This window comes from Callionymus lyra, chromosome 12 (genome assembly GCF_982586985.1).
Source record: "Callionymus lyra chromosome 12, fCalLyr1.hap1.1, whole genome shotgun sequence".
NCBI classification, from domain to species: domain Eukaryota; kingdom Metazoa; phylum Chordata; class Actinopteri; order Syngnathiformes; family Callionymidae; genus Callionymus; species Callionymus lyra.
Window position 1 is genome coordinate 5611375 of NC_141829.1, and position 23375 is coordinate 5634749.

At 38.8% G+C, this 23375-nt stretch overlaps 2 protein-coding genes across 2 annotated transcripts; one reads left to right on the forward strand and one right to left on the reverse strand.

The window, feature by feature from the left end:
• Positions 1–2826: 2826 nt before the first annotated feature.
• ehhadh (enoyl-CoA, hydratase/3-hydroxyacyl CoA dehydrogenase) lies at positions 2827–14134 on the reverse strand. Its single transcript, XM_087804678.1, has 7 exons — positions 13995–14134; positions 13478–13581; positions 12273–12442; positions 12090–12201; positions 10631–10735; positions 5321–5665; positions 2827–4208 (listed from the first exon to the last, which is right to left on the reverse strand). Exons 1-7 carry the CDS (start codon positions 14066–14068, stop codon positions 2962–2964), a joined length of 2157 nt encoding a protein of 718 aa, XP_087660804.1. The 5' UTR covers positions 14069–14134; the 3' UTR covers positions 2827–2961.
• Positions 14135–14717: 583 nt separating this feature from the next.
• tmem41aa (transmembrane protein 41aa) lies at positions 14718–19535 on the forward strand. Its single transcript, XM_087804438.1, has 5 exons — positions 14718–14891; positions 15620–15770; positions 15834–15995; positions 17399–17537; positions 18769–19535. The coding sequence occupies exons 1-5, from the start codon at positions 14734–14736 to the stop codon at positions 18999–19001; spliced, it is 843 nt and encodes a 280-aa protein (XP_087660564.1). The 5' UTR covers positions 14718–14733; the 3' UTR covers positions 19002–19535.
• The last annotated feature ends 3840 nt before the right edge of the window (positions 19536–23375 follow it).

Below are 23375 nucleotides of genomic sequence, written 5' to 3' on the forward strand. Positions count from 1 at the left end.
AAAACACAAGTATTAGATAATGTACTTGTTTCCACAGCTATATACGCATAAGATACTGTTATAAATAATAATTCTGATTGTAAGTAAATATACATGAATAGAAACATACTTTTTAAATGTTAAAATGTGCAGTTAAAACACAAGTATTAGATAATGTACTTGTTTCCACAGCTATATACGCATAAGATACTGTTATAAATAATAATTCTGATTGTAAGTAAATATACATGAATAGAAACATAGTTTTTAAATGTTAAAATGTGCAGTTAAAACACAAGTATTAGATAATGTACTTGTTTCCACAGCTATATACGCATAAGATACTGTTATAAATAATAATTCTGATTGTAAGTAAATATACATGAATAGAAACATCGTTTTTAAATGTTAAAATGTGCAGTTAAAACACAAGTATTAGATAATGTACTTGTTTCCACAGCTATATACGCATAAGATACTGTTATAAATAATAATTCTGATTGTAAGTAAATATACATGAATAGAAACATACTTTTTAAATGTTAAAATGTGCAGTTAAAACACAAGTATTAGATAATGTACTTGTTTCCACAGCTATATACGCATAAGATACTGTTATAAATAATAATTCTGATTGTAAGTAAATATACATGAATAGAAACATACTTTTTAAATGTTAAAATGTGCAGTTAAAACACAAGTATTAGATAATGTACTTGTTTCCACAGCTATATACGCATAAGATACTGTTATAAATAATAATTCTGATTGTAAGTAAATATACATGAATAGAAACATACTTTTTAAATGTTAAAATGTGCAGTTAAAACACGAGTATTATATAATGTACGTGTTTTAACTGCTATATACGAATAAGCAGAAGCTACTGTTGTAAATAATAATTCAGATTTTAAGTAAATATAAATGAATAGAAACATAGTTATTAAAACACATTACATGTTAAAATATGCAGTTGAAACAAACATATAAGCAGAAGCTACTGTTATAAATAATAATTTTGATTTAAGTAAATAAATATGTATAAAACATAGTTTTTAAAACACATTACATGATAAAATGTGCACGTAAAACACAAGGATTACATAATGTACGTGTTTCCACAGCTAGATAAGCAGCAGATACTGTCAGATTTTAAGTAAATATATATATATATACAGTATATATATATATAATTGTTTCTTCAAACATATTTGATGTTTAAACTGTACCAGCATATTTATAATATATGTTATGAATTATAAAAATAACATGTTTAAGGTTTTTTATGTTGTTCTACACCTTCTTTAGTAAATATTATATTTTTATGTCAATGTTTCAGAATAAATGTCTGAAAATGTACTTTATTTAATTATTATGTACTTTAGACAATGATGTGGAAACGCGTATAAAAAGTAATACTTACATTTCATTTTAACATGAAATGTGTTTTAAGAATAAGTAATTAAGTAAGTAGGTAAGTAAGTAAGGTAAGGTAAGGTAAAACTTTATTAGTGGTTATTTCTGGAGCGCCTTTCTAGACCAGGGTCACAAAGTAAGAACCAGAATTTTAAAATGATCCTGAAAGAAACTGGCAGCCAGTGAAGAGTTTGAAGGAGAAATGTGAGTTCTTCTACTAGAGCAGCCAGTGAAGAGTTTGAAGGAGAAATGTGAGTTCTTCTACTAGAGCAGCCAGTGAAGAGTTTGAAGGAGAAATGTGAGTTCTTCTACTAGAGCGGCCAGTGAAGAGTTTGAAGGAGAAATGTGAGTTCTTCTACTAGAGCAGCCAGTGAAGAGTTTGAAGGAGAAATGTGAGTTCTTCTACTAGAGCAGCCAGTGAAGAGTTTGAAGGAGAAATGTGAGTTCTTCTACTAGAGCAGCCAGTGAAGAGTTTGAAGGAGAAATGTGAGTTCTTCTACTAGAGCGGCCAGTGAAGAGTTTGAAGGAGAAATGTGAGTTCTTCTACTAGAGCGGCCAGTGAAGAGTTTGAAGGAGAAATGTGAGTTCTTCTACTAGAGCGGCCAGTGAAGAGTTTGAAGGAGAAATGTGAGTTCTTCTACTAGAGCAGCCAGTGAAGAGTTTGAAGGAGAAATGTGAGTTCTTCTACTAGAGCGGCCAGTGAAGAGTTTGAAGGAGAAATGTGAGTTCTTCTACTAGAGCGGCCAGTGAAGAGTTTGAAGGAGAAATGTGAGTTCTTCTACTAGAGCAGCCAGTGAAGAGTTTGAAGGAGAAATGTGAGTTCTTCTACTAGAGCGGCCAGTGAAGAGTTTGAAGGAGAAATGTGAGTTCTTCTACTAGAGCAGCCAGTGAAGAGTTTGAAGGAGAAATGTGAGTTCTTCTACTAGAGCGGCCAGTGAAGAGTTTGAAGGAGAAATGTGAGTTCTTCTACTAGAGCAGCCAGTGAAGAGTTTGAAGGAGAAATGTGAGTTCTTCTACTAGAGCGGCCAGTGAAGAGTTTGAAGGAGAAATGTGAGTTCTTCTACTAGAGCGGCCAGTGAAGAGTTTGAAGGAGAAATGTGAGTTCTTCTACTAGAGCGGCCAGTGAAGAGTTTGAAGGAGAAATGTGAGTTCTTCTACTAGAGCAGCCAGTGAAGAGTTTGAAGGAGAAATGTGAGTTCTTCTACTAGAGCAGCCAGTGAAGAGTTTGAAGGAGAAATGTGAGTTCTTCTACTAGAGCGGCTCAGAATTCTGGCTGCAGAGTTTAGTATGAACTGCAGGCGAGACGAATAAAAAAACGTAAAAAACTCGTGTCATAAAGATATTTATTTGATAACGACTGAATTCAATCTCTTGAACATTCTTTCATTTCATTGTTTCAAGTTCAGATCCGTGTGTCGAGTAATCAAAGCACAGAAGACGCTGAAGAGACTTGGTTTGGACCAGACAGGCCACCGTACTGCCTGGTTATGCTGGTCTCTCCGGTCGTGGATTTGGTCCCGGGTTCACATAATGTGTCTTTGGTTCCATGTAGGCGAGGAGGAGGTCTCACAGCTGACTCCGGACCTGCCGGATCACGTCCCTCCAGGTGTTGATGTGTGGACTCCCTCGGGCCACCAGCTGCCTCAGCAGGCGACACGGCTCCAGGCCGGGGACGTCGGGGTTCAGGCCCTGGTGGTGGTCCAGCCGCTCCGCCACCCTGGCCAGCCCCACCGTGTGGGCGTAGAACATGGGACCCCCGCGGTGTCTGGGCCAGCCGTACCCGAACAGGTAGATGACGTCGATGTCCTCGGGTCCGGCCGCGACCCCCTCGTCCAGGATCCGGAAGCCCTCGTTGATCATGGTGTAGAGGCAGCGCTCCAGGACCTCCTGGTGGTCCACGCGGCGCGCGACCAGGCCGTGGCGGAGCCTGTAGTCCTCCAGGAACCGCCGCACCCACGGGTCGGGGACGGCCTCCCGGCTCCCGGACTCGTAGCGGTACCACCCGAGCCCGGTTTTCTGACCGAACCTCCCCTCCTCGCAGAGCAGGTCCCCCAGCGGACTGTACCTCCTGCCCCGCCTGGATCTCGTTTCTGGCTCCGAGGGACTCCGTCTCACCAGACCCTTCCCCATCCTGACCCTCCAGCCCACGTCCAGCCCGGCGAGGTCGCTCATCCTGAAGGCCCCCATGGCGAAGCCGAACTCCTCCAGGGCCCGGTCCACCTCCTCCGGCGCCGCTCCCTCCTCCACCAGGAAGTAAGAGTTGTCCTTGTACGGCTGCAGCATCCGGTTCCCCACGAACCCCCAGCAGTTCCCGACCGCCACGCAGACCTTCCCCATCCTCTTCCCAAGATGCATGGCGGTGGCCACGGCCTCGGGCGAGGAGCGGGTGCCGTGGATCACCTCCAGCAGCTTCATGACGTGCGCCGGCGAGAAGAAGTGCATCCCGACCACCAGCTCCGGACTCCGGGTCTGAGCGGCGAGCTGGTCCACGTCCAGGCTGGAGGTGTTGCTGCACAGCAGGGTCCCCGGACCGCAGACGTCCGCCAGCCGCCGGAAGACCTGCTTCTTCAGGTCCATGTCCTCGAACACGGCCTCGATGACCAGGTCCGCGTCCGCCGCCGCCCTCAGGTCCACGCCGTAGGAGATCAGGTCCAGCGGGGCGGCGACTCCTCGCCTCTGGGCGCCGCGCTCCAGCGTCCCCGTGATCGCCCGCTTCGCCGCCGCCAGCGGCTTCTCCTCCATCTCCACGGCAACCACGGGGATTCCGGCCTGAGCCAAGGAGACGGCGATGCCTCGTCCCATCGTCCCGAGACCTTCGAGGAGACGTTTGTTATATTTAAAATATATATTTTCACTGAATAAACTACTACACATATATACTTGTTAGTACACTATCACAACACCAGAGTCAAGTACTGGACAATACTACACATATATACTTGTTACTACACTATCACAACACCAGAGTCAAGTACTGGACAATACTACACATATATACTTGTTACTACACTATCACAACACCAGAGTCAAGTACTGGACAATACTACACATATATACTTGTTACTACACTATCACAACACCAGAGTCAAGTACTGGACAATACTACACATATTTACTTGTTACTACACTATCACAACCCCAGAGTCAAGTACTGGACAATACTACACATATTTACTTGTTACTACACTATCACAACCCCAGAGTCAAGTACTGGACAATACTACACATATATCCTTGTTACTACACTATCACAACACCAGAGTCAAGTACTGGACAATACTACACATATTTACTTGTTACTACACTATCACAACACCAGAGTCAAGTACTGGACAATACTACACATATTTACTTGTTACTACACTATCACAACCCCAGAGTCAAGTACTGGACAATACTACACATATATACTTGTTACTACACTATCACAACCCCAGAGTCAAGTACTGGACAATACTACACATATATACTTGTTACTACACTATCACAACCCCAGAGTCAAGTACTGGACAATACTACACATATATACTTGTTACTACACTATCACAACACCAGAGTCAAGTACTGGACAATACTACACATATATACTTGTTACTACACTATCACAACACCAGAGTCAAGTACTGGACAATACTACACATATATACTTGTTACTACACTATCACAACCCCAGAGTCAAGTACTGGACAATACTACACATATATACTTGTTACTACACTATCACAACACCAGAGTCAAGTACTGGACAATACTACACATATATACTTGTTACTACACTATCACAACCCCAGAGTCAAGTACTGGACAATACTACACATATATATGTGTTACTACACTATCACAACACCACAGAAAAAGTCAATTTTTTAAATGTATTAACTTGTGTTTTACTTATATTTAAATACACATCTGATGATATTCTCACCGATGACGGCCACTCGTCCCACAGCTCTGGGTGTGGTCGTGTCCCAGCGCGCCCCGTTGGGCGTGCTCCACTTGCCCGCCGTCCTCTGGGCGAAGAAGGCGTACTGCAGGGCGCGGGACTGGCCGGAGGTCATGAGGGTCATCATCAGCTCGCTCTCCCTCTTCAGGCCGTCCTGGTAGGAGGTGGCGGTGGTGGCGGCGCGCACCGCCTGCACGCACGCCACCGGGGCGATGGCGCCGCGCGACCTCCGCCGCACCTTCTGCATGACCTCCTCGAAGAGGCCGCGCAGGTCGGGGTGTGGCGGGCACGCCATGTTGCAGATGCGACGCTCCTGGAGGGGTTTACCTGAAACAAGAAGGTGAGTTAGAGATAACCACGGTTTAGTCTGTCGTTGTGTAGTGTGTGAGTGTGAGTGTGAGTGTGAGTGTGAGTGTGTGTGTGTGTGCTTTTTTATTTTTAAATAACGTTTTAATTTTATTGCAGTTCTTTTTTTGTTTATATTTCAATAAAGCGTGTTTTTTTTTTTTATTAACGATTGACATTCAAATATACACAGCGTTTGTTCATTTTTGTGTGGCAACTAAACTTCCGACCACTAGATGCCAGCAGTCGTTACGTCCTCCGCATCTAAATGAACAATAAAATATCGCGAGATCCCTACTATGACTGAGGACGAGAGGATACAGTGACTCCAGCAGCTTTTAAAGATGATATTTGGACATATTTTGCTTTGAAAACAAATGAAAGCAGTTACGACTTCGTAAAGAGTCATGTGGTCTGTAAATACTACAACACCAGAGTCAAGTACTCGACAATACTACACATATATACTTGTTACTACACTATCACAACACCAGAGTCAAGTACTAGACAATACTACACATATATACTTGTTACTACACTATCACAACACCAGAGTCAAGTACTGGACAATACTACACATATATACTTGTTACTACACTATCACAACACCAGAGTCAAGTACTGGACAATACTACACATATATACTTGTTACTACACTATCACAACACCAGAGTCAAGTACTGGACAATACTACACATATATACTTGTTACTACACTATCACAACACCAGAGTCAAGTACTCGACAATACTACACATATATACTTGTTACTACACTATCACAACACCAGAGTCAAGTACTAGACAATACTACACATATATACTTGTTACTACACTATCACAACACCAGAGTCAATTACTGGACAATACTACACATATATACTTGTTACTACACTATCACAACACCAGAGTCAAGTACTAGACAATACTACACATATATACTTGTTACTACACTATCACAACACCAGAGTCAAGTACTGGACAATACTACACATATATACTTGTTACTACACTATCACAACACCAGAGTCAAGTACTGGACAATACTACACATATATACTTGTTACTACTGTATCGCAATATATAGAAATGTACTAAATCACGAGGTTCTTACCAACACACTCCCATATAAGCCTCTCAAGCATCCCTTCTGTTTATCTTCGACCTGATCTCCACTTGTCCTTGTCATCCTTCAGGTCATTCTAGTCTCCCCACAGAGAACATAACCAGATCAGCAACATAGCTATCGAAACACACAGCGCCCTCTAGTGTTGACGGTTAAACAGATCTTCGATAGATCAATAGCAAATACAATTACTACGAAATTATACATTTGATGTTTCGCTTTCAAGGAAGATTTAAATAAAATAAACAGTTTAAATGTCATTTAAAAAAAAGTTAAGACTGACATTACTTCTTCAAATATTTGTTTGCGTCGGGTCAAACTTTATTTGTGTTAAAGGGTCAAAGGTCAGAACTAGAGTTTCCACTCAAGTCTCAACGAATGATTGTTTAAAGAAGGTTTTGTCGTTTATTTATTATGGAAAACGTTGGAAAAACTCAAGTCAACGCGAGACGGCGTTTCTTTCTACGTTCAAACGACGACACCGGCGTGAAAACCGGCGTTCGTTCTCTTCGACCCGAAGCGTCCGAAGGTCACGTCGGACTGGATGACGCGCCGGGATCCTGCGGATGATTCCGCCTCCCGAGCCGCGCAATCTGGGTCAGCGTGGCCCCGGGATTAAGGCGACGGTGATTAAACGTGATACCGAGTCGCCACCTTGTCCTCGGGATCCCGAGCTAAGACGGCGCCGCAGACGCCGAGGAAGCAACGACAGCAGGTCGGCCCGAGTGGACGCCAGGCGTCGTGACGGGAGATGATCCCGAGACGCCGGAGTCGCCGCGATAATCTCTAAATGGAGCTGGATTTGTGCGACGCTCTCGCCCGACAGATGTGGCGACAGATGTTGGATCCGTGGAAGTTAATCTGGACAGAGACGGACGTTCGTGACGCCGTCGCCAACCTTCCGTCAATCGACTCCCGACTCCGACGACAACCAAAAACTCAGACGAGTGGCGAGGAAAAAAACGCCAGGACGTCGGTCACATGACCAGAGAACTGGTCGACGAAAGTTGTTTGACATTTAAAATAAAATCCATCAAAACAAACAAGACTTTTTGATGAAACATCAGTGTCGTCGGAATATTTAATGCTGCAAATGTTCAAACTTTACTTTATTCAACTGTTTTTAAAGCATTCATTTGTTTAAATAAATAAAAGTAATAATATGCGATTGAAAGGTTTATATGTTTTTTAATAATTGACTTGAAAAAACAAAGAAAATGTTCAAGTATTTTTTTTTATATCTTAATTCAAAGCGTTTAAACTTAATATAAAAATGTAATAATAGTTTCAGACGATACCAAAAGAGCTTCGGCCAATCAGGCGACGCGAGGCGATCATGTGACGACGTAGAAAGTATCTCGGTCCTCCATTGGTTATGTCTGGAACTATATTACCAACATTTTTATATTGAATTTAAAAGAATACTCATTTTAAAATATTTATTTTGGAATTATTGGAACAAGAAAATAAAACTCTATGAAAAAAAAATAATTCCGAAAATATTTTTACAATTTTTGAAAAAAGATTTAAATTCAATAAAACAATCAAATGCTTAAGAAACATTTTAAAAAAAAAAACAACAGTTGTGTTATCTCTGGGTCAAGGTGACCCGAAGGCTCCAAAACAAAAGTCTTTGTCGTATTCCTTGTGTCGTCTCTGGTCTGAGGTCATTCACCTTGACCCAGAGACAGCGAAAAGGGATACTACAAACACATTTAATTTCAGGCCTCCGGGTCACCTTGACCCAGAGATATACGTTATATATCACCATTCAATATCTGACGACAGTGATATACTTCCATGGAAAAGCGACGACAAATCCTTTTGGCGTATTTTATCTACGGTCCCAGCAGAAGACTGTCCACACCAAGTCTGGTTTTGCTCGAGGTTTCTGCCCGTCAAAGGCCCAACTGTCACTCATTGTGATTGACATGTTTGTCTATTATGAAGTTTTTAATTAAACTGTCAAGTGTCTTTAGATAACTCTGCTTTTGATTTGACACTTTATGTGTTATTTTAGGGTCAAAGTGACCCGGAGGCCCCGAAAAACCAACGTGTTTGTAGTATCTCTTGTAGTGTCCGGGTCACTTTGACCCAGAGATAGCACAAAGGTTAAATGAAATTTAGCTGTCCATTTTTCTATTCCAAGTTAAAAAATGAGCTTCAGATAGTCATGTATAGATCTAATGTTGTTGTTGTTGTTGCTGTTGTTGTTGTTGTTGTTCATTTATCAATGAGATCAATAGTTTTGTTTATTTTATTCAGTATAAAAAGGTACGATCAATAAATTCATCAGCAGTGAATCCATTTTCTTTTTTGGGATTTTAAATCTTTTTTATCACTCATTTTATGGTTTACATTTCAATAAAGTGTTAATAAAATATATACTGTATATATTTTTAATTTACAATTAACAGCATTTGTTTATTTTTGTGTTGCAATTTAACCTCTGGCCACTATAGGGCAGCAGTCATTACGTCCTCTGGCGCCAATATATTGGTATTTCTTTTCCATGATACTGTTTAGATATTTAACAGCACTGACTTTCATTTTCAAAATAAATATTTTATGGTTTGTATATCAATTATTTGTGTGTGAAATAATTGAATTGGTTTAAATTTACAATTATATATAAATATAACAAATATTCGCAGCGTTTTTTCATTTTTGTGTTGCAATTTAACTTCTGGCCACTAGATGGCAGCAGTCATTGCCTCCTCCATAGCTAAAGGATATAAAAACCAGGACGAGACGATACAGTGATGACTGAGGACGAGAGGATACAGTGACTCCAGTAGCTTTTAAAGCTGATGTTTGGACATATTTTCATTTAAAAACAAATGAAAGCATTTACGACTTTGTCAAGAGTCATGTGGTCTGTAAATACTACAACACCAGAGTCAAGTACTGGACAATACTACACATATATACTTGTTACTACACTATCACAACACCAGAGTCAAGAACTGGACAATACTACACATATATACTTGTTACTACACTATCACAACACCAGAGTCAAGTACTGGACAATACTACACATATATACTTGTTACTACACTATCACAACACCAGAGTCAAGTACTGGACAATACTACACATATATACTTGTTACTACACTATCACAACACCAGAGTCAAGTACTGGACAATACTACACATATATACTTGTTACTACACTATCACAACACCAGAGTCAAGTACTGGACAATACTACACATATATCCTTGTTACTACACTATCACAACACCAGAGTCAAGTACTGGACAATACTACTCATATATACTTGTTACTACACTATCACAACACTAGAGTCAAGTACTGGACAATACTACACATATATACTTGTTACTACACTATCACAACACCAGAGTCAAGTACTGGACAATACTACTCATATATACTTGTTACTACACTATCACAACACTAGAGTCAAGTACTGGACAATACTACACATATATACTTGTTACTACACTATCACAACACAATATATCGTATCATGACACGTATCAACAGATTCAAGTTATTAATGATCTTCATGGAGTATTTTTAGTGACTAAAAAATATATTCTTATCAAAGTAAGACTGAGAAGGTTCTCGTTGCTTTATTCTCGACGCGTTCGTCTCTTTCCTGGTCCTTGAATAATCCAGGCTCAGCCGTGAAGACATCACAGCACATGTGACTGAAGCCATGAAACATTGATGTTCTCTGTGACCCCGTTTTCACTTCTTTCACTTCCTGCGGTGACGGCGTCTCCTTCTGGACTCCAAGTCCTTCTAACCGTGATCGACGTGACTTTTCACCGACAACAATCTCCGCTCACCTTCCACGCTCCGGGCGAACCTCACGGCCGCGTCCACGACGCTCCCGTCCGTCACCTGGTCCACGATCCCCAGCTTCAGCGCCTCGGCCGCCGTGATGTGGCGTCCTGACAGGAAGTGACACGTCAAGCTTCAAACCGTCGAGATTCGGAGGAAAAATGGACAGTAAATATGACTTAACAAAATGAATCACACAATCAAAGTTTGTCTTCTTATTTTTAAAATGATTAATATGAATTAAATGTAAATATTCAATCAGTTAATTCCATAATTAACTGCAGTAAAATAGTTTTAATTTAAGAAAAGTGTTTTTCTTAACAAGTCATTTTTGAAAAACACTGTATAGTCTTTAGGTTTTTGTTTGTTTATTTATTTATTTTGGCTCGTTTGCCATCGTTTAAGTTGAGTTTATTTTAAGGCTGTAACACTAACAGAGTTCAAAAGAACATACAAAAAAATAAGATTAAAATAAAAATAACTTTTGACAATTATCAACGTCAAACGTTTCCAATAGTTTCCGTGATCAACACTGACCCCCTGTGGACCAAACGATGTACTACAAGGAACTTTGCGACAAAAAAATGTAATCAATTGATTAATGTAGTAGTTAATATTAAAATACAAATAAAGGGGAAACTTAAACAAATTAAACAAAGTTATAATAATAATATAATAATATAATATATAAATATACGGTACATGGTTATTTGAATTTTAATCAAGTGTGTAAATGTGACTTTACTTGAAGATATTAAATTATTTTTGTAAAATCACTTTTAAATGTGAACATTTCATCAGTAAGATGTTTTTCTAAGATCTGTTGCATTTATGTTCATGTTAATGTGTAAACACTCAAAATCATAGAAAACTAAGAGAGTAACAGTTATTTATCCTTTTTCCTATTTTTGTTTTATTTATTTTTGCTTGTTTGCCCGAGTTTAGAGTTGACTTTGAGGCTCACGCTAACAGCAAAACGAAATAAAATCAAAGGAAAAATAACAACACAGTTTACATATTTTAAACGTTATAAAATAGCGAAAGTAAAACGTATCCAATAGTTTCAATGATGAACACTGACCCCTTGTGGAGTAAATGTGAACTACATATCATTTTGCGCGAAAGAAGTTAATCTGGGAAAGTCAATTGAATTCACTTTTTAATCAAAATCGAGTTCTATAACTATTTTAAAAAGTAATTTTGATGTTCTTGCTGTTATCCATCGATTGACAGAGATCAATTAAAATGAATATATTTGAATCGTAGTTTAAACAAAAAATAAAAACAAAGTAAACACGAGCGACTAAAACACAAAAATAATGTTTTTTAAATCCAATCAAGTCCCTTCATTTTTAAATTACAACCGTTTTTTTCCTCTTTATATAATAATCAAATTAAACACAAACACTAACCAGTTCTAAAGCAAACAAAGACAAAAACTGTCATCTGGATCTGATCTCGTACCTGTGGTGATGAGGTCCAGGGCGGCCGGGACGCCGATGAGTCTCGGGAGTCTCTGGGATCCTGTGGCAGCCGGGAGTAACCCCAGCGTGACCTCTGGAAGACCCAGTTTGGCCTTTATAACAAAGACATGAAGAGAGTTTGAAGAAACCTCCACAGAACCAGTCTAGTTTGTTTTGAACCCACCTTGGAGTGCGTGATGCGATAGTGGCAGCCGAGCGCCACCTCCAGTCCTCCGCCCAGAGCCACGCCCTCGATGGCCGCCACCACGGGCTTGGACGAGGCCTCGATGGCGTGGATCATGGGGATCAGAGCGGGACCCGTCATGGGTTTGCTGAACGCCCCGATGTCAGCGCCTGTGACCCCAACAATATTAACGTTTAAAAAAAGGTTTTCTTAGGTCAGAGTCGCTTTTAACTTCTTCCTCTAGAGGCCGATGAACCCGTGACACACATCCTGGTTTCAATCGGGTCCACGACCTTTTCTGCACCGTCAGCTTCATATCCACAGATATGGAGGGAGTTTTGTTTCGAGGTACTTCAATCAAAAATATATATTTTACTTGTGAAGAATAAACTAAACTTTTGTCATGTATTTCTTATATTATTATTATTTACTGTTGATCGTCCAGAATTCATTTTGTTTCTCACACACACACACACACACACACACACACACACACACACACACACACACACAAACACAAACACAAACACACACACACACACACACAGAATTGAGCGACAAGTTTTCAAAACCTTTTTTTTTTTTAATATTTTTGTTGATGGAAGCAACTTTTTTTCTATTAAACATGTTTGTTTTTTTATTTAAACAATCATTTGTTATGATTTAATTAGTTTTTCTTGATTAAAGCAAGTTTATTTGTAAATTGTATTTTCGATTGAAGAACTTTTTTGTTTATTAATTATTGTCAATGTTAATCAAGCATAATATATATTATTTATTTAAAAAAAAAACCTTAATAGTTGACAAAGATCTGACTTCATTTTCATGTTTAGCAGGTTTTGAAGTATAAGTGAACAAAGTTTCATGTATTTTTGCTGAAGAAATATTGATTTATTGTCAATTTAGTACACTGTATAGATTTCACCGTTATTCAAGCACAATATATTTGAATTCCTATTAAAAAAAAACTCAATAGTTGACAAAGATCTGAATTCATTTTCATGTGAAACAGGTTTTTAAGTATAAGTGAACAAAGTTTCATGTATTTTTGCTGTAGAAATATTGATTTATTGTCATCCAAGTACAGTGTATTATTGTCACTGTTAACCAGGGGTTAGGGACTATAGATGTATTACTTAAGTTCTGTTCTTTCAACATTAAAATCTAATTCAGATGGTTCTATAAATAGTAAAAAATGTTCTCACCTCCACAAAATATTCCATTTTGTCCACAGATGACGACAGACTTGATGTTGGGGTCACTGAGCGCTCGCTGCACCGTGTCCACGACCCCCTGCCTCACGGCTGCACTGTACGAAAACACATTTAAACACAAATACATTTCTTTTAAACACATGTTCAAAACTGAAGTTATTTATTTTAAAAACACAAAGTTCAGCAGTTTTGTTTGTCGAGACATCAGCAAAGAAAACCTCCTGAGGAGCAGAAACTCTATAAAAAACTGCATGATCGTCACGACAAACAATAGTTTGACTTTAATTTAACTTGATAAAGATTTACAGACAATTAAACATTAACAGGGTTTTGTTGGAAGGATTGAGGGTCAAACTCCTACTATTATGAAACACGAACGATATAAACACCAAACTTTATTATCTTTTTAACTCTCTAATGATTTTCTATGAGAAAATGTGCAGAAATGATCAACAAAACAGTACAATTTAAATATATATGTAAATGTACGTAAATAGTTTAAACTCACCTCAGTGCATTGACCGGCGGGTTTTGCAAAGTTATTAAACCCACAGATTTAGAAATATGTGACAAATGCGCCATAGTTTCGACAAATAAGAGAGAAAAGTCAAAAGTAAACGCGAAGAGTTGAACTTTGGTTCCTGAGTGACAGCTCTGCCAGGGGGGCGTGGCCGCGTCTTCTTTGTCGGTACATAACGTGTGTATCCTTCTAGGACAGCGGCCTCTACCGGCGTGGAGTAACCAAGTGTAAATAATTGTGATCCTGTTAAAGATATATATTTATATATTTATTTTTCCTGCATAAGAATGCACATTAAAGTTTGTTCATTTGTTTTTTGGACCACCATTTGTTTAATACCGGAGAAAAAAAACAACTTTTATCGGAAATAAATAAATAAAAAACAACCCGCTAGACAATTTTTTATTAAGAGTTAACTAAAAGTATAGTTACATATTGATTAATAAGGACATTTTTGGGATAATAAATTGAGATGGATCTATAAGATAGAATTCCACTTTCTTTAAACAAAACTTTAACTAAAAAATAATAACGACGAATATAAAATATTAAAATAAATCTGTTAAATATCTTAGCAGTAATTTGAGTCATGGCATGTATTTTATTTTTCAAAACACGTGAATAATAAAATAATAATAACCCGGTACTGTTGCCGAGGGAAGTGACGTCACTCTGCTGGAGCGGCTGCACTTCCTGCTGTCGTCACGCAGGTGAAGAAACATCAACAATGCGTTCTCTCGTCGGGTTGATCTCTGTGATCACCGCCGCCAGTCTTTACCTGTATTACCTGTCGCTGTACTTACCTCCGGGTCCTTCCAAACACTCGAACCGAACATCGGACTCGAACAATGCGGGGAAAGAAGAAGAGACTGAGGAGCCAATCAGGTCTGTTTGTTGTTGTTGTTGTTGTTGTTGTTGTTGTTGTTAGCTTAAGCTAATGTCATTGTTGTGACTTTTTTTTTCTTTAAAATATTGTATATATTCTGAAGCAGCGACTTCTTTTTTAGTTCAAAATATGTGTAGATCAACCAATGAACAGCTATAAGATTAGACACACGAAACAGAAGATTATTTTTTAACCAAAATGATATATTTTTTGTCTTTTACAACAAAGTTTGTTATACATTTCTTTAACTGTAGTAAAATATGAGTCAAAATAATCCCAAACCCTCTTTGAAACAGTCACTCATGATGAGACGAAACAATATATCATAATAATGTAAGTAAGTAAGTACTTTTTATTTGTATAGTGCTTTTCCAGACCAGGGTCACAAAGCGCTTAAACAATCAAAACAATATTCAATAAAGTATATATTTTAAAGATCAAGATAATACTGAGAACAACACAGGAGTTCCAGAAAATCAAGGAAAAGCCTGAACAAATAAAAACGTCTTAAGATGTTTCTTAAAGGAGTCAGTAGATCCATGTGGTCATATGAACAATTTATAGCTTTTGTTTAACTGATAATTCTTCAAGATATTTGTCAAAATGTCTTTAAATCTCTTTCAAAAGTAAATGATGAGTCAAAACATTGTATCTGTTCACGTCGAGCCACGAATGGAGATGATGTCAACATGATTGTAGTTTAAATCTGGACTGTATTTGGTCTCAGGCTCAAGTTCCCGTCGGACCTGGACGAGCTGAGACAGTTGTCGGTTCTGCTGCAGTTCTACAAGACGGAACACACCGGATACGTCCTGCTGCTCTTCTGCAGCGCGTACCTCTACAAACAGTCCTTCGCCATCCCAGGATCCTCCTTCCTGGTGAGACACCAAAACATTTGTCATCATAACGACCATCGTGACGAATCGTCTTCTTGCTCCCAGAACATTCTGGCAGGAGCCATCTTCGGGACGTACGAGGGTCTCCTGCTGGCCTGCTCGCTCACCACGGTGGGCTCCACCATGTGCTACCTCCTGTCGCAGGCCTTTGGAAAACACTATATTCAGAACCTCTTCCCCGACAAAGTGTCCATGTTGCAGAGGAAGGTAAACACAAGAAGTAAAGGCTGTGAAAGAATATTTTTATTTACTATCACAACACCAGAGTCAAGGACTGGACAATAGTACACATATATACTTGTTACTACACTATCACAACACCAGAGTCAAGGACTGGACAATACTACACATATATACTTGTTACTACACTATCACAACACCAGAGTCAAGGACTGGACAATAGTACACATATATACTTGTTACTACACTATCACAACACCAGAGTCAAGGACTGGACAATACTACACATATATACTTGTTACTACACTATCACAACACCAGAGTCAAGGACTGGACAATACTACACATATATACTTGTTACTACACTATCACAACACCAGAGTCAAGGACTGGACAATACTACACATATATACTTGTTACTACACTATCACAACACCAGAGTCAAGTACTGGACAATACTACACATATATACTTGTTACTACACTATCACAACACCAGAGTCAAGTACTGGACAATAGTACACATATATCCTTGTTACTACACTATCACAACACCAGAGTCAAGTACTGGACAATACTACACATATATACTTGTTACTACACTATCACAACACCAGAGTCAAGGACTGGACAATACTACACATATATACTTGTTACTACACTATCACAACACCAGAGTCAAGGACTGGACAATACTACACATATATACTTGTTACTACACTATCACAACACCAGAGTCAAGTACTGGACAATACTACACATATATACTTGTTACTACACTATCACAACACCAGAGTCAAGTACTGGACAATACTACACATACATAATTGTTACTACACTATCACAACACCAGAGTCAAGTACTGGACAATACTACACATATATATTTGTTACTACACTATCACAACACCAGAGTCAAGGACTGGACAATACTACACATACATAATTGTTACTACACTATCACAACACCAGAGTCAAGTACTGGACAATAGTACACATATATACTTGTTACTACACTATCACAACACCAGAGTCAAGGACTGGACAATACTCCACATATATACTTGTTACTACACTATCACAACACCAGAGTCAAGGACTGGACAATACTACACATATATACTTGTTACTACACTATCACAACACCAGAGTCAAGTACTCCACAATACTACACATACATAATTGTTACTACACTATCACAACACCAGAGTCAAGTACTCCACAATACTACACATACATAATTGTTACTACACTTTCACAACACCAGAGTCAATTACTGGACAATACTACACATATATATTTGTTACTACAGTTTCACAATATATCGTATCCTTGTAAAGTGATACGTTGTATTTCAACACAATTCTTGACCAAAATCAAAGTCTATAATGAATAAAAATGTTCTAAAAGCAAGAACTTCTGTTCTTCTCAGGTCGAGGACAACCGGGATTGTTTGTTCTTCTTCCTTCTCTTCCTGAGGTTCTTCCCGATGACGCCCAACTGGTTCCTGAACATGTCGGCGCCGATCGTCAACATCCCGATCACCTTCTTCTTCTGCTCGGTCTTCATAGGTGAGTTGAACACAACGAAACTTGAGAAACATACCTATATTGTTGCTGGTTTTTTATCTACTTCTGAACAAGTATATATATATATATATATATATATATAAGTGAAATATTGAAACAATAAAACATCGTACGTCTTCTTTCACGATACTTTATCTATATTCAACAGCACTGCATGAATAGATTTTTCAATCAAAATGTTTCTATAGTTCTTTGGGGTTTTATATTTCTGTAGTGTATAAAGTAAAAATAATATATACTTTTACAATTACAATTAGCATACAAGAATAAATAAAGTTTTATTTCCAGTGTTATTAAGCAATATGGGATTTTTTTGTGGTGGCAGTACAGAATAAAAACAAAACAAAATAAGCAAACAATCAGCCATTATACGGCACCATTTTCAATGTTTGTTCATTTTTGTGTTGTGATTTACTACTTAAACTTACTTCTGGCCACTAGATGGCAGCAGTCGTTACATCCTCCACTACTAAAGAAAGAATGAGATCCTGGCGATGACTGGGGACGAGATAGTACTCCACAATACTACACATATATACTTGTTACTACACTATCACATCACCAGAATCAAGTACTCCACAATACTACACATATACTGTATACTTGTAACTACACTATCACAACACCAGAGTCAAGTACTGGACAATACTACACATATATACTTGTTACTACACTATCACAACACCACAGTCAAGTACTGGACAATACTACACATATATACTTGTTACTACACTATCACAACACCAGAGTCAAGTACTGGACAATACTACACATATATACTTGTTACGACACTATCACAACACCAGTCAAGTACTGGACAATACTACACATATATATACTTGTTACTACACTATCACAACACCAGAGTCAAGTACTGGACAATACTACACATATATACTTGTTACGACACTATCACAACACCAGTCAAGTACTGGACAATACTACACATATATATACTTGTTACTACACTATCACAACACCAGAGTCAAGTACTGGACAATACTACACATATATACTTGTTACTACACTATCACAACACCAGAGTCAAGTACTCCACAATACTACACATATATACTTGTTACTACACTATCACAACACCAGAGTCAAGTACTCCACAATACTACACATATATACTTGTTACTACACTATGACAGTATATTGTATCGTTGACCCCGTCGACCTCTGGTCCTCAATGACCTCCTGGTCTCCTCAGGTCTACTTCCCTACAACTTCATCTGCGTCCAGACGGGCGTCATGTTGTCTGAAGTCTCGTCTCTGGACGACCTGTTCTCCTGGGACAGGTTGCTTCAGCTGCTGGTCGTCGCGCTCGCGGCTCTGCTGCCCGGAGCTCTGATCCGCCGCCACAGCCGGCGCCGCCTGAACCTGGACGTGGAGACCAAGAACGGACTGAAGAAGAAGAAGAAGAAGAAGAAGATGGTCCAGTAGAGAAGCAGCAGACCTGGACGACTCTGAATGTTCTCCCGGTGAGAGCTGAGCTCTGTTTTAGGTGCTCCAGAGATTCTACCTCCGTCGTGTCGAGACTGATCGTTTCTAAAGGTTTCTTATCCTCGTCGAATATTATCGACTCTGATGTGAGAAGCGTTTTCAACCGAGGCCTTAAACCTGTCCTGTGTTGTGTGTCAAAGTGTTGTGTGTCAAAGTGTTGTGTGTCAAAGCAAAATGTGTTGATGTTTTTGAGTCTTGAAAATTCCCGAAAATCTTTAATCAAAGATTAAGAGAATGATTTTTGGAAGGAAATATTTCTCATATATTTCATTCAAAAGTAGTTATTTTGTGTCTTTGATGGAGTTTGTTGTTGTTGACACTTTGATGAGTGAAAACAGGTTAAAGTACTGTAATGAAAGTGTAAAGAAACATTGATAATAGTTTGTTTTTTTAATATATATAAATGACATGGTGACGCAGGTTCAAATCCCAATTTGGGTGAAAACATGTTTTTGAGCAAATGTATTTTTTTCCCCCAAAGGAATCAATAAAGTTATATTTCTCGAAATCGTGGAAGTTAATAGTATTATTTTTATGAAGTCACGTGAAAATGAGCTCCTTGGCAGAGGTATGTCTCGACACAGTTCTTTTCATGTACTGTAGCCGTGTCTCAAATACTTCTCTTAGTGCACTGGTTAGTATCATCAGGATAGTGTACGTACTAACTAGTAACTAATTCTCCACAGATAGTATGTCTCAAATCAAACTCTGCTGCTACACACTAACAGGAAATGACGCGACAGCTTCTTCTTCTACTACTATTTAACGATGATTTCCACCAGCTGTAGGAACACTATCGCCACCTGCTGGCAGCACGTTTGGTTTCAAGAAATATGAGAAATATTGGTGAAATATTTAGGTGTCGTCCTCCTATTGCTGCTGAAAATACACCTGTAAGTATATGAAGATATATATATATACATATACAGTATATATATATATATAATATATATAATATAATATATATAATATATATATATATAATATATATATATATATATATATATATATATATATATATTCGTTTAGTGTAGAAAGTGTCCATCGATCCATACTCAGTTTTGTGTGTGTTTTAGTCACAATTTAGTGTGTATGGAGCACTACATTTACATACTAAGAATTGAGACACTTATGCACTTAAAAATACTAAGTTGAAGTACACAAGTATGTGATTTGAGACACAGCTCTGACGTGTAATTGTCCTTAAACAATGGATGCACACGCAGGTGACCTTTGACCCCGCGCTTCACAGAGGGTCGAACATGTTTATAAGTCGTCAGGAAACAAAAAAAAGTCAAAACTTTTTTTTTTTTTTAATCTTTCAAATTTTGTTTATTGCTCAGATCCAGGTTGCTCAGCAATACAGTTCACTCAAAACAAAAGTATGCCTGTGACCAGAACCGTCCGCGGATCCACCAGGAATGGACCCGCGAAAACATCGAGGTGTTTTTTTTTGTTTGTTCTGGAACCTTCGTGGGTTTTTTTGTGGGTTAAAAACTCGAGGGTCGTGACCTAACGAGGAACAAAGGAAAATCTGCAGAGTTTGTGAGATGATGTCAAGAGATGGATGTTTTCAAACGGAGAGAGTGTGAAGCGTAGAACATTCGAGATGAACTACCGACGGTTTTCGCGCTATGGTTGGTTTTTGTGTGTGTTTTCACGACGAGACGAGACAAAAACACGGGTTTGGCTCCGGGACAAAAACCTTCCTCAAAGCCACATAGATCCGATTGGTCGTCAGGCAGAAGATGCACGTGTCGGACCTGGATACTTTCATTTATGACAAATTATCTTTTTTTTGTTGTTTTTGTGTTTTTTTTTTTTCGATTCCCAAATCAGCTCAAAACTCCTATAAGCATATTTTTGTTTTTAAAAACCACAATCTAACAGCTATTCTTGGTAGTGATCTAACAGGAATGAATATTAAAAGCAAAGAATCCCAGCTACGTCTCCAGACTACGTTATTAAAAACAGTGTAAATGACACCAGAAAAAAACCAGATCAACAGAAAAAAAACAAAACAAAAGCCTAAAAACTTTTTTCCAACCACCGTGTGAGATGTGACTAAAAAAAAACACTTTGTCGTGATGTGTGTGTTTTTTTTTTTTCTCGGGGGGTGGTGGTGGTGTGTGTGTGTCGCTGCGAGTGAACAGCAAACATCCCCTAAATTAAAAAAAAGTAAAGTAAGAAAAAAAAAAGGATATTATCGACAACCAGGATGCTTTTCGCTCGCCGAGGTCGCCACGGTAACATCTGGAGAGCGGGTGAGCCAAAAAAAACAAGAGAGGGCGAGAGAGAGCGTCCACGAGGGCGAGTGGGAGCCGCGACAGAGAAGAAGCACTGCATACGGGTCGCGGGGTCAGGGGTCAGGGGGTTCTGGTCGTGAGGTTCCGCCCGAGAGCGGCTTGTGTTCACTGAGGACCGATCGATGGTTGTTTTTTTTTAAAAATTCAAGCTCTATTTTCGGCGCCGGAGGGAGCGAGCGTGAAGGGACGACAGGTTCTCCTGATGCACACGGTGACGTCAAAGTTCTACATTCTACACAAAAGTCCTGTCAGTGTCTTGTTTGTTGTTTTTTTTGCAGCTTCAGTTTTTAACCCCGAGTGTGTGTTTTTTTATAAAATAGGGCTGGTAGAGTTTTGTGTGTGTGTCGGTAGAAAATCCTCCCGCTCGCTCACGAGCGCAGGTGGGTCACCTGTTGGTGAGTCACCTGTTGGTGGGTCACCTGTTGGTGGGTCACCTGTTGGTGGGTCACCTGTTGGTGGGTCACCTGTTGGTGGGTCACCTGTTGGTGGGTCACCTGTTGGTGGGACCTTATCAGAACCTACAGAAACCGGGTCAAGGACAGTGGAATACGGTTTTTTGACCACTTTTTTGTGGGCTGGACCTGAAGAGACTTTTTTTTTTTCGTTTTTTTTTTTGTCATTTAAAAAAAAAAAGAGTAAAATAACGCTCAAAAATGATCAAGGCATACAAAATGTGAAAAAAGGGGGTGGGGTGGGGGGGGGGGGGGGAAATGAAAGGTCGGACTGAGGTACCCTGAAGCCTGAGGTAGATCACAATACTGACACTTCTTCACATCCTCGACCTCCACACGGTTCACGTCTTGTTCTCTCCTTTTGTCGTTTCAGGTCGTTTTTTGTGTTTTTTGTTTATATTATTTTCACGGTCTCCAGAAAATAAACACTTCCCTTCAAAATAATATGGCAGTGTCCCACTGAGGAAGAAACCAAAAAGGACTTTTTTTTTCTCTTGTTATTTATAGCTCTCATCACAAAATAGGAAAAAAATAGATTCATAAATATTACTCTGTTTTTATATATACACACACACACATGCACACACACGCACACACACACACACACACACACGTGGAGGAAGCTGTGCGTATTGGCAATAACCTTTACTTTTTTTTTTTTTTTTTTTTTGCGCCTGGAAGATGAAGCTGATGAAAGTGATGGTGGCGAAAATAAGGCAACAAGCTTCCAAGAGTTTTTTTTTTTCCTTCTTTTAAGTGACGCGTGAACGCTAGCGCCACCGTCAGCCAGCCAGGAGCAACACCAGATCTGCGCGGCTGGTTCAAGGCATGGGTGAGAAAAAAAAGAGAGAGAGAGAGAAAAACAAAAGGCTGCATATCGTACATTCACAGCTGTCATGACGACTTTTTTTGAGGAACAAAAAAAAAACAAAAAAAAAAACCTCCCTGACGAAAAAAAAAAAGGCGGTTAAAGCCAAGACGCGGCCGCGGTCACGTTTGCGGGTGTGTGTGTTCCACAGGACATACAGTGCCCCCCCCCCCCCCTCTTTTCTACTTCCTGTCATGTGACTTCTTAATGGCAGACGTTCACAAGTCAATTATTTAAACCTTAATTATTTGATGCCAAACATACTTTTTTCCATTGAAACCTTGTTTGTTTTTTTTAAGCATTTCATTATTTTTTGGAATCATTTAATTAAAGGTTGGATTAAAAACAATACATTTAAGTTAAAATATAAATGAATAGTTTCTTTAAATGAATTTAAAAAAATTATTATATTAAATTGAATATTAATATTATTTTTTTGAATATTAAATAAATTGAATATTTTCTAAATTTGTGCCTTTTATTTTTTTTACACAAAGAGTTTGATATTCTAAAAATCGAATTATTGACAAATAAATTATCTATATTCAATTTTAATTTGTAGTCTTTTAAATTCAATATAATAATGTCGGTAAAATAAGAGACAGCAGACAAAACCAAACGAGCACCGAGCTACTGGATCGGTCATGTGATCATCTGCTTGTGACCTGATTGGCTGGAATTTGGATCA

Bases quoted from the DNA above. Each gene is read 5' to 3' on its own strand.
- ehhadh (XM_087804678.1), bottom strand. From the start codon at position 14,068: ATGGCGCATTTGTCACATATTTCTAAATCTGTGGGTTTAATAACTTTG. The intron at 12,202-12,272 runs GTGGGTTCAAAA...TTTGTTATAAAG, and splicing joins ATCGCATCACGCACTCCAAG to GCCAAACTGGGTCTTCCAGA. The intron at 5,666-10,630 runs GTGAGCGGAGAT...TTCTTGTTTCAG, and splicing joins GTTCGCCCGGAGCGTGGAAG to GTAAACCCCTCCAGGAGCGT.
- tmem41aa (XM_087804438.1), top strand. From the start codon at position 14,734: ATGCGTTCTCTCGTCGGGTTGATCTCTGTGATCACCGCCGCCAGTCTT. The intron at 14,892-15,619 runs GTCTGTTTGTTG...ATTTGGTCTCAG, and splicing joins GAGACTGAGGAGCCAATCAG to GCTCAAGTTCCCGTCGGACC. The intron at 15,996-17,398 runs GTAAACACAAGA...TGTTCTTCTCAG, and splicing joins TGTCCATGTTGCAGAGGAAG to GTCGAGGACAACCGGGATTG.